The 11,056-nt window shown below is 44.8% G+C and overlaps 1 protein-coding gene and 1 long non-coding RNA gene across 2 annotated transcripts; one reads left to right on the plus strand and one right to left on the minus strand.

Annotated features, from left to right (window-relative positions):
- Positions 1–211: 211 nt before the first annotated feature.
- Positions 212–1,331, plus strand: LOC123440263 (RING-H2 finger protein ATL74-like). Its single transcript, XM_045116841.1, has one exon. It carries the CDS (start codon positions 348–350, stop codon positions 1,092–1,094), a length of 747 nt encoding a protein of 248 aa, XP_044972776.1. The 5' UTR covers positions 212–347; the 3' UTR covers positions 1,095–1,331.
- Positions 1,332–2,824: 1,493 nt separating this feature from the next.
- LOC123440264 lies at positions 2,825–7,431 on the minus strand. Its single transcript, XR_006630306.1, has 2 exons — positions 3,712–7,431; positions 2,825–3,238 (listed from the first exon to the last, which is right to left on the minus strand). It is a non-coding gene; the product is annotated as an uncharacterized LOC123440264 (long non-coding RNA).
- Between the last annotated feature and the right edge of the window lie 3,625 nt (positions 7,432–11,056).

Genomic DNA, 11,056 nt, shown 5'->3' on the forward strand with positions numbered 1-11,056 from the left:
GGCCGCGATTCGGGTCGCCATCGCTGGGCGCGAATGGCCACGTCGGAGTTTCAAATACCTGCACCGCTTTCCGCAACCGTGCCCCGCCTTTGCCCCACAGTGACATGACGGACATCCGACTCGGCCCCGCGCACTAGAGCTCGCGAGCTTGGGTTGGGTGCACCGCTAAGGCACGCACGCTCCGCCCACGCCCACGCCTGAAACCTATAAAACCCAACCAACTGCGCCATCATTCCTCACCAGCTCCATCGCAAGGGACATCACTACTACTCTACTACTACCAAGTAGCCACCACTGGAACGAGCTAGCGCACCAACCGACGACAACGAACGCGCCGAGGAGCGAGCATGTCGATGTCGGTGTCCATGTCCGGTAAGGCGAGCGACCCGGGTTCCGCGTGGTTCGGCGGCGGCAGCAGGAGCCCGCAGCCGGGGCCGACACACAACGTGCGGCTCATCGCCATGGCCGTCGCCGCCTTCGTGTCCGTGCTCGGCCTCTCCCTGCTCCTGCACCTCTACATCTGCCGCGTCCGCAGCCGGAACCGCAGGCAGGCCGAGGCGGCCGCGGCCGCGGCCGCGCTGGAGGCCGGCTCGGCGGCCACCAAGCCGGCCAAGGTCGGGCTGGACCCGTCTGCCATCGCGGCGCTGCCGACCGCGGCGTACCAGGAGACGGGCGAGCCGGGCAGCGGCGCCAGCGAGTGCACCATCTGCCTCGGCGCCATGCAGGAGGGCGAGGCGGTGCGCGTGCTGCCGGCCTGCGCCCACGTGTTCCACGTCCCCTGCGTCGACACGTGGCTGGCGTCCAGCTCGTCGTGCCCGGTCTGCCGCGCCCTGGTGGAGCCGCCGCCGCCGTCGCCGGCCGCGCCAGCGTGGGTGCAGGAGAAGCAGGGCCTGGAGAAGCAGGAGTGTGCTGCAAGTGGGAGCTCGGCGCCGCCGTGTGGGCTCGGCGCGTCGCTGATGAGGATGCTGAGCAGGGAGAGGCCGCTGGCGCGGAGGCCGGCGCACGGCGACCACGCGCACCCGATGGAAATGCATGTCGAGGACCTGGAAAGCCAGGTGCCCCAGCAGCAACACTCGGTGGATACCAATTATTAGTGTACTCTACTTTTCTTTTTCGTTTTTCTTCTTCTTTGGGGTTCTCGTCATTCGCTGCTCGATTGCCCATCTTGCGTCTGGGTGGCCGATTCAGAGGTGTGAAAATACAGTGCACCCCTGAAGTGTCCTATGTTTTTATTAGGCACCGGTGCTTGTCGATGTGCTTGGAGCTCACCCATGTCTCTCGTATTTGTGCAAACAAGGGATAATGGATATATGGAGCTCTATTTTCTCTGGCTATTGTGCTTGTTCCGCTGAGGATTTTGTTATGACTATTGCGCGTTTGAATGGAGCACAAGTTGTTCGTATGTGCATAGGCCAGGATACAACAGATGACCCCCTTTTCAACAGCAAGAACGTTTGAATGAAGGGAAAACTTTTAAATTTAAATGGAGATTACCTTTTTCTGTTTACTACTATGTTGTGAGAACTATGTTGTGAGAAAGGTCGCTTTCTGTGTACCTTCAGGTCTTGTGCTTGCTTGGGGATAATAGTTAATAAGCAGTGGACGTGGAGTATCTCCTCCGGAGCTTGAATGCTCCCTAACAAACAGTTCTAAAATAAAAATATATAGTAAAAAATCAAAAATACATTTTTTAATAAACTTTGACAAATGTTTCGCATGCTTGCAAAAAATTATCATGAAATGAAAATCGTAGATCTCGTTGTAAAAAAACAAATCCGATGATCCACAAATACTATTTTTGAAAATATTTTGGAGTACTATTTTTTCTCATAACTTCCATGAATGTCATTCCCCGCCGAAATTTGTCAAGGATACAAACATTTGTCAAATTTTGACACAAAAAAATCAGAATTTATTAGATATTCTTTCATTTATTTTTATTTTATTGTTCGGGCTCATACCAGAACAAGGCTCTCAAAAGGCAATGTCATTCTATTTCTTTGCTTATTCAGACATTGTGAGAATGATCATGTATATTTCTTTGCTTATTTCTATTTTTTATAAACTTTGACAAATGTTTTGTGTGCTTGCAAAATATTATCATGAAATGAAAATCGTAGAAGTCGTTGTAAAAAAACAAAATCGATGCTCCTAAAATGCTATTTTGGAGTACTGAATTTTTTCCATGACTTCCATGGATGTCATTTCCCGCTGAAATTTGTAAGGAAAAAAATCATTTGTCAAAGTTTGACACAAAAAAACAGAAAATTTTAAATTTCTTTTCATTTTTTATGTACTGTTCATCTCGAGGTCATTTTAAAAAAAACCTTTCAATATGCAGTGTCATTATAATTCAAATATTGTGAGAATGAGCCGTGTACATTTACTTAGTGCGGAGGCTGAGTGGTAATAAAACATCCTACTAAAAAGAAAAGAAAAACGCCAGAAAGCAATGGGGTAAAATTGCATGACCACGATTGCACTCATATAGCTCCCACGTAACACCCAGAAAGCAATTCGACCATGGAGGGACACTAGGAAAGAAAGGTGTCCGGTCATTTTAGGTAGATAAAGACATAGGAAGCAGATGATGCACTCCGGCGAAGTTAACCGGAGTGGTTACAAACACGAGTGTAAGCAAGCACTACCGGTGGACGGTACGCATGTGCGTGGCGATTCCGGTAAAACCATCTTATAATTCCCGTGTCATCCATCCCGGCATCATGCTCAGTGCGATGTCAAGTGCTTCTGGTAACAAGTGCGAACAAGTGGGCGGCACACACATGCATGATATTGGTACGTAGGAGCAGGAGTAGTCGTTAAATAAGAATAAGAAAGCGCAGGAGTCAAACACTATATATCGATCGAGCAACAACGATGTTCAACGTGAGAAATCAGAGAATACAATTCCAGCGTGCAAATAGTATACGGCGACGTAGCCATCGTGCATAAAGACCTGCTGCTTCCATTCCACCAGTGCGTAGGTCCTCGGCTCCTTTACGTCTGCTGGAAGGGAAGGAAGAAAAGCAGGCAGTGGGAAGGAAGTGGTGTTCCGACTCAAAAGTCGGGTAAAGGCTTCTTCTCCGACGCGAAAGTTGGCAGCGGTGACTCGGAAAGTCGCCGCCTACGTCCGCCGTACCGGGCCGGTTCGCGGAAGTTGTTGACAGACAGTGCCGACCGGTGGTGGGCTCCCTCGTCCACCATGCGAATTGGCGCGAGTTCCATATGGCCTCTGCCTCTGCAGGGTTCAAATAAGATATTTATTCAAAGATCCTTCAATTGTGTTTTTTTTGTCCGACAGTGTGGTAAGTAGTATGAGGATCTTGCTGGTCTGAAAAAGGAGCGAGGAAGATCTGTTTGCTGGAGTGAGATTCACATGTGAAGGAGGCTCTAACACTTCACCCTACTACCTACCTACCTGGGTAATCAATGATCTTATTAGGGGCTAAACAAAATTTAGACATCAGGGGAGTAGCTAGCTCTTAGCAGAGAACCTTATCCAGCATGTGTGTAAGTAAAACGGATGCTGCAACCAATCTGGACCGCTGGAGTGGCACTGTTTTTTAGCAGGAATTCAATAGATTCGTCAACCAGAGATCATAAAGCTGCAGGATAAGGTTCGCAAGATTCGTCAACCTGAAACCAACCCTAGGATGACAGCGTTGAAGAAAATGATACACGCTACGACTAGGTTTACTCATCCCCCCTTACCTTTCCGCCGTCAAAAGGTTCCTCTTCGTTATCCATCAGAGGTGGTTGAATTGTGGATAAACTTCCCCTCCTCTTTCCTCTCTCGAGACGAGCAGCTCCAGAAACAGTAAGCGTGGCAGCAGGCAAGAGCGCCCATGGGCGATCAACCACAGGCCACAGGCATCATCAGGAACTGAAAAGCCATGGCAGTAGTAGCGCCGCGCCAGAAACAAGAGCATGTGTAAGGGAGGAATTCAAAAGCCTTTGACGTTGGACACGCACTGCGCCGCGGTTTCCGCCTACCCTGACAGCTACAACTCAGGACAAGGCAAGACGCAGATCGATCGTTTCGGTGGCTGGAACAGTCATGGATATGCTTTTACTTCCAGGAGGAGGCGTGCTTTACATCCAGGGAGATTGCAACACGGTGGCTGTCGAGCTAGCCCAACACCCCGAGTTACTGAGAAGAGATGATGATGCTGCCCCGTAGTTCAGGGTGGGGTGATAATGTACTACCGGATTGTGTCTTTGCCTTTTCTTTTGAATGAATGTGACGACTCTGCTTTTTTTGTGAATCGATAAATGCGTAGATCTCTTAACGGCAAAGGAATAGCAAATTTGGCTTGGCAATATCTAGCATCAGACAATGACTAAGATCACAATGTCTCTCCCTCCTTTTTTTCTTCTTGTCATGGATAGACGGGAGATCGCCCGATGTCACAATAGTAGGCCTGTGGACAATATTAGAACATGTAGGTGTCTTCAGGAAAATTCAAGACTGTTCCACTCCCCAACTCTGAAATGGTGGTCGGTCACGACTTTCTACACGATACAAAGCAAACTTGGTACTCCCGATAGTCCACAAAACTGAAAGCGAGTAAAAAGAATAGTATCATCATAGAAATATCAAGTATGCCGAATTTAGAAAATGGCGCCATGTAGCTGTTGCCAGAATGTAAGTCACAGATTCAGTTCTTAGTTGCAACTGGAGTACAGTTGAGGTTCTTGTCCACAGGGAGTCGCAGAATGCAACACTCCCTAGTTCAGGGTTGTATTTCTTGACACTTGGAGACTTCATTGAACTATTTCCTTTCTAATAAAGTGGCCGCATGCATCGTTCTGATGCAGAGGCCGGGGATAACCTCCTTTTCAAAAAAAAAGGTTGTATTTTCGCCTTTTTTTTCTTTTCTTTTGAATGATTGTGATCACTCTGCTTTTTGGGAGTCGATAAATGCGCATCCCTTAACGGCAAAGGAATAGCAAATGTGGCTTGGCAATATCTAGCACCAGACAGTGACCAAGATCGGTATGTCTCTCCCTCCTCTTTTCTTTTTGGCATAGATGGGAGACCGCCCGATTTCACAATAATAGGTCCCGCAGGAGATATTAGTACTAGAATAGGTAGGTATCTTCACGAATATTCGAGACACTTCTGTATGTTTCCCCAACTCTGAACAAATACAAGTATGTATCTTGATTCTTGAGTAGTAAAAACGCAAACTTTGTACTTCTGGGAATCTTGTGATGCGTTTAAGCAAATCAGGAGCATGTGGATCTGAAACTGATTGCTGAGAAAGGAAGTGGACAGTATGAACCAAATTTAGAGAAATAGTGCCATGCAAGGGGTTGCGCAGATGCAGATCTTAGTTGCAACTGAGAGTGCAATTGAGGTTCTTGTCCACAAGGACCAGGAATCCAGCATCACACCGACTTCATAATACTACATTGCTACGCCAGTGTCACAGACTATATTTTGATTCTACAGACTGCCGTATAATAGCATACTGAACTTATTTGCCAGCGCTGCTCTGGAAGGTTCAGGATGATACTCCGTACATTACTGCAACGAAGAGCAGCATTCTGGCATAGTGGAAAGTCCCCTTCCATGGATTCTTTGGTGAAGATTGATAAGATGAGCATGCACACTACTACTCGACTAATCAATTCAACCCAAGCTTTATGAAAGATGCATTAAAATATTGCAGTTTCCATGTACAAGCACATAATTACTGTGAAGCTTTGTTAAAAATGTAAGGCTTACAACACTTCAGATTTCAGAAGGTTGTTGAAAGTTCAGAATGATACATTACCGGAGACTTTACAGAAGTTCCGACGAGGTGGGGCATACAACAGAAGATTTTGTGGGCCAAAACTGGGGAAATGGGATATTTTGCATGGCCCGTCCAAGGATTGGAATAAGAGGGAGGATCGGGACTCGGGAGGCCAGCGCCGGCGGCCGAGGCACCATGTTTTCATGGTTGTGGAACTGGCTGCAGATAAAGCAGGAGGAGATGAGGCAGCCATGACTACGCAATATGAGGGAAGCAACCGTTTGCGCCTGATTGGTAAATCAGGAGAAAGTAAGCCCAGATGATGCATTAAAATTAGTTACCCCTAAATGAGGGAGACAAAAGTCTAACGTACTAGGGTACTGTAAAAAGCCTCGATGATAATATGATATGGAGTACCAGGGCACTGTAAAAAGCCTTGATGATAATATGATATGGTAGAGAGCTCCCAACTTGGGAATAGTTGACCTTTCCTAAGTGTTGCCATAACTTGAGTTTGAAGAGGTTGTTTCATACTATGTACCACTCTTGCAGTGAAGGTTGACTGTATCTTCGATAATGATTATAGCCGGGAAGAAGTAATCACTGTTTCTCAGGTAAATAACTTCAGATCCTAGAGTCAGTTACACAAGTCTCGTTGAAATTGGTGCACCTTCAGAATAAGTTAATTCTCAATTGCAGCTCCAGCGAGAGCTTGATCGCCCAATAGTACTATCCATCTCAGGAGGAACTGAACTACTAAAGTCACTGCACAATTAGCTGAAAGCATCAGTGAGCATGTTGATATGTACTTATAGGATGACAGGAGATGATTGGGACAACTGGAAAGATCTTTGTTCACATTTTACTGTGTCAAGGTAAATCAAAACAGATAATCTCTATATATCCATCACATACTCCTTATTTCTGTATTTAGTTTTTATTTCAAAACAGATAATCACTATATATCCATTATATACCCCTTATTTCTGTATTCAGATTTTATTTGATATTCTCTAGTAAATAAAATCTTAGTAGTTTGCATATTGCACACAGTGCCTTGGCTGCTGCAAATAAGACCGGGGCCACCGGATTACTAGGAAAATCCTGGCCAGACTTGACATGCTTCCATTTGGCTGGCTAACTAATCCGGGTAATGTTTTATATCTTTACTTTAGTATTATTAGGGTGCGTTTGGTTGCCTGCACCAATTTTGGGGTGTTTGCATAGACTTTTCAGATGGGCCCGGTTGAGGAAAAACAGCCTCAAAACCACCATCTACACATCGATTGGTTGCCCGCATATAGGTTAGCTGCATGAAGGAACTAATTTTGTCCCGATGTTTGGTTGGTCGCATTGCATTAGGCGCACATAGGACACGCTGTTTGGTTGCAACCTGGATTAGGTGCTCTCACCACTTCGCACTAGTGGTGACCCTACCACACACGATCTTAAGAGGATCACTCCTAGCTATGAAACAAACTACACTTCATCCTAGCTACTACTCCCTCCGTCCCAAAATAACTGTCTCAACTTTACACTAGCTCTAGTATAAAGTTGTATTAAGTTTAAGACACTTATTTTGAGACGGAGGGGTATCAAATAACAGTACACATAATTAAGAGCCGATTGGCTGAATGGGAAAGTTCATCATCCATCCTCTTCCTCTTCCTCTGCTGCTGTTACTGCTTCCTCTTATGCTGCTTCCTCTTCTTCTGCTGCTCTTGCTCTTCTTCTTCTTCTTCTTCTTCTTCTTCATCATCAGATCCTCGTCTGGCCTCTGTTATCCCACATTGCCTGTGTCCACTCCAGCCTTTTGGTCTTTCAGGTTTCTTTGTCAAATGCATCCACACCATGGCCACCGAGGTCAAGATCGTCAAGCGTCACATCTTCCTCCTCAGGCACCAGTACATCAAAACCCCACTGCGGGATCCAGTTATGCAGAATGCAACATGCAAGAACAAGCTTAACTTGGATGGGGTAAGGATGGAATGGCTTTTGATCCAGGATCTTGAACCTGTTCTTTGGAGCTCCTAATGCCCTCCACAACATACAACGCTTCCTTGAAGTATCTTGAAATGGTCTCCATTGATCTCGTGAACGTGTTGTGGATAATCGTGAATCTCTGGTTATGGCAAACAACACGAAGGAACATGGCCACTTGCTCTTCCACACTGGTGTGGATGCTATCTTGTAGCAGCCCCCTGGTCCTGAAGATCTGGACAAGTCTAGCAAATGGTGCTCTTTTCATTTGAAGCATCCACAAAGCCTCTGTGTCGTTGCAGTTGTATATGTAGTTCAGATTGGAGATCCTCTCCTTCTCCCACATAAGCATTGGAGCGTATGTGATGACAGGTCTCTCACCACGACGAACTCTCTTGTGAATGAACATGACCCATGCCTGAATCACAGATATCAGCGCTGCCGCCTGAACTACCAGTCGCATCCTTGCGTCCATAACCTAGTCCACATCGAGGGTGCGTTGAGCAATGGGGAAATCGATCCTACACCTTGCCTAACAACTGAACCTAACATTGCAGAGAGGGGGTGTAGCTTACCGGAATCTGAGATGAGGACGGCGAAGGGGGGCCATGTCTGAATCAACCACAAGCAGACGGTGACCAAAAGGAAGAGCAGCAACAACTCCTACTATTGGATCTGCCGCCGCCACCGCCGCCGCCGCTTGCACAGATCTGAGTCGCCTTCCCAGGTGGTGGTGAGGCTAGAGGAAGAGGTTGTCCTAGAGGGAGAGGTGACCGAGTAAATGGGTTGGGGTGGGGTGAGACTAGATTTGGCGCCGTGCCGCCGTGCCCGATTTCCTTCTTCCGCCATCCCCACTCGCTTTCTCCCTGCCCCCACGCATGCGAGCTTGCGCCGCTCTCAGCCTGGCTGGCTAGAAACTGCCGATTCGGTAGTTCCTAGTGAGCCATGCGATAGCTGCTTTAAGCTTCATGCCTATTGAGCCAGCCCACTGGGTTTCCAATCAAATACACATTTAATGTATTATAGTTGTGATTCCCCCTGCCCCCTGTGGCTGCTAATCAAAATGCTAAGTCACTTACATTACCAAAACAAGAAGTTGTAGATAAGAACTGTACGAACATTAAGTTGCATCTATTGGATTGGTACTGTAGATTATAGATATCTCTGCTTGCTAGTTTTCATTGTCTGAGACTAGGATGATAAATAGTCTCTTAAACTTCATAATTAAACCTGAAATATGACATGTCTCACTCAATATACTTAATTTTGAAAAAATGCAAGTAACATGGTCTTAATTTCAGAACTTTAACTTTTAACTATGCACTAGTTTCCCTTAAAAAAATAGCTTGTAACATTACAAAATTGTGTAAATTGGAAAATACCAAGTGTGAAGCTTACATGTGGGGCCTGATGCCACATCTCAGTGACACGTCGATACTGTTTTCCAACTCGTGATGCTCTGATACTTTCTGTGGTGCTGAACAATTTGCTGATTCTGTGAAGTGATTTTATACTATTAAAATAGCCTTTTTTTTCTTTAACAAGACAGGTGTCAATCAGGGCCCTCATAGGCCGTGTAACCGATCCTACTTTATTGAAGATAAACTACCACAGTAAAAATAACATGTTGGTACCTGCATTTTGGGATTCTTATTACAACAATGTGTACACTTGCATGGCCAATAAGCTGAGGCTTTTTTTTACTGTATGATGAAACGACTTCTAATACAGGACATTCTGGTCACTTGAGTTCTCAGTATCCTGTAAACCCGACAAAACATGATGGCATGATCACGGGCCTCACTACCAGCACCAATGTCCATCCAAAATTTCCATTCATTGCAAGAACTATCCAGGTAGAATCACATCAAACAGATGTGAGGATACCATAAGAAAGAAGCTAGGTATATACCGTTTGATCCATGTACAAGCCAACAAAGTGAACAAACAAATAAACATTGTAATGCTATGAGATGAGTGTAAGCTGAAAACGGTCGAAATTAGCCCAACCAAACACATTAATATGTACAGCCCAGCATAAAAAAATGACAGAAAGATTGGCATATCATAATAAACATCTGCAGAATAATATTTTAATCCAACACAATGTTGCAGTGTGATCATTTATTACTCATGTTTGCCATTAAAGGAGGTTGTTGACAACCTGGGTGATGCAGGATTGCTATGTATGTTTTGCATAAGTGTTTAGAAAGATTTCCGGTGACAGAGAAGATTTCAGGTGGTGCATCCTTGTTCCTTGAATTTTTTAAAAGCACATTCAGGAGTGATGCAGTATTAGCCTTTCATGAGTACATTTTCAAGTTTGTAGCATGTGCATTTTAAAAAGCACATCCAGTATACAGCACTAATATTAAAAATTAGACTCCTTCTGTTCTTTATGATCCCCTGCCTTGTCAAACGAGTAGGCTTCAAAGTGCAAAACATTCTGTGTTTGTTCCTTACTTAATTATCTTTAGGAGTATGTGACCTTGCCTGGAAGACCTCTTTGCAGATCAATGTTACCATCTGAAGAGTTAAGGTCCACCTTTTATGTAAGTCTACTCTATCATTTTCCTCAAATCCAAACATCATTTGAAGATTGAACTTGCTCATCCTTTTAAGGAAAAAGAAATAAGCACAACCAAACAACTAACTGCATGAAGTTATGAGAAAAACATCTACCACTCCACAAGCCAGTGTAACTTACTCACAAATATCAAAAGAAAAGGAGAAGTCTCTTAGTGTTTCTTGTTTCCCTCCATAACAATCCTTCTCATTTGAACTGCTGTGCTTCACTCTTTTCTTGGGAGGACTGGAGTAATCTACATCAGCCTCCATCAAATGATGATAATTTATCAAAGCCTCCATGAAGTCCAAAATCATCTCTGGTCAAAATAAATAACTTGTCAGCACCACAATGACCAATCAGCCGAATGGTAAATAAATTTCAAGCTTAACATTCACAGGTTCTGGAAGCTAAACATCTTGCTACTCTTCGGACCAGACACAGGCCCACTCAACAGCCAAAACAATATGAGCACATGCCATCATCATCATACCATTTATTCCTCGAAAGTATTACTGATCAATCTTGTACAGAGTAAGCCAGAAGAGCATATGCTTAAACTAACTAGAAGTCCAGAACTAAATTGAAAAATAAGCCTGACTCGCAATCTTATACTCCCTCCGTCTCATAATATAAGATGTTATTGCAACCAATATACTCACATACTCACTCCAACAGTATTGGTTAATGGTTGGAGTGAAACACCAGTGTGTCTGGAAAATTCAACTGGCGATAATGTTAAACAGAAAAATTAAAGAAACTTTGGATA

This window comes from Hordeum vulgare, chromosome 3H (genome assembly GCF_904849725.1).
Source record: "Hordeum vulgare subsp. vulgare chromosome 3H, MorexV3_pseudomolecules_assembly, whole genome shotgun sequence".
Taxonomy (NCBI): Eukaryota; Viridiplantae; Streptophyta; class Magnoliopsida; order Poales; family Poaceae; genus Hordeum; species Hordeum vulgare.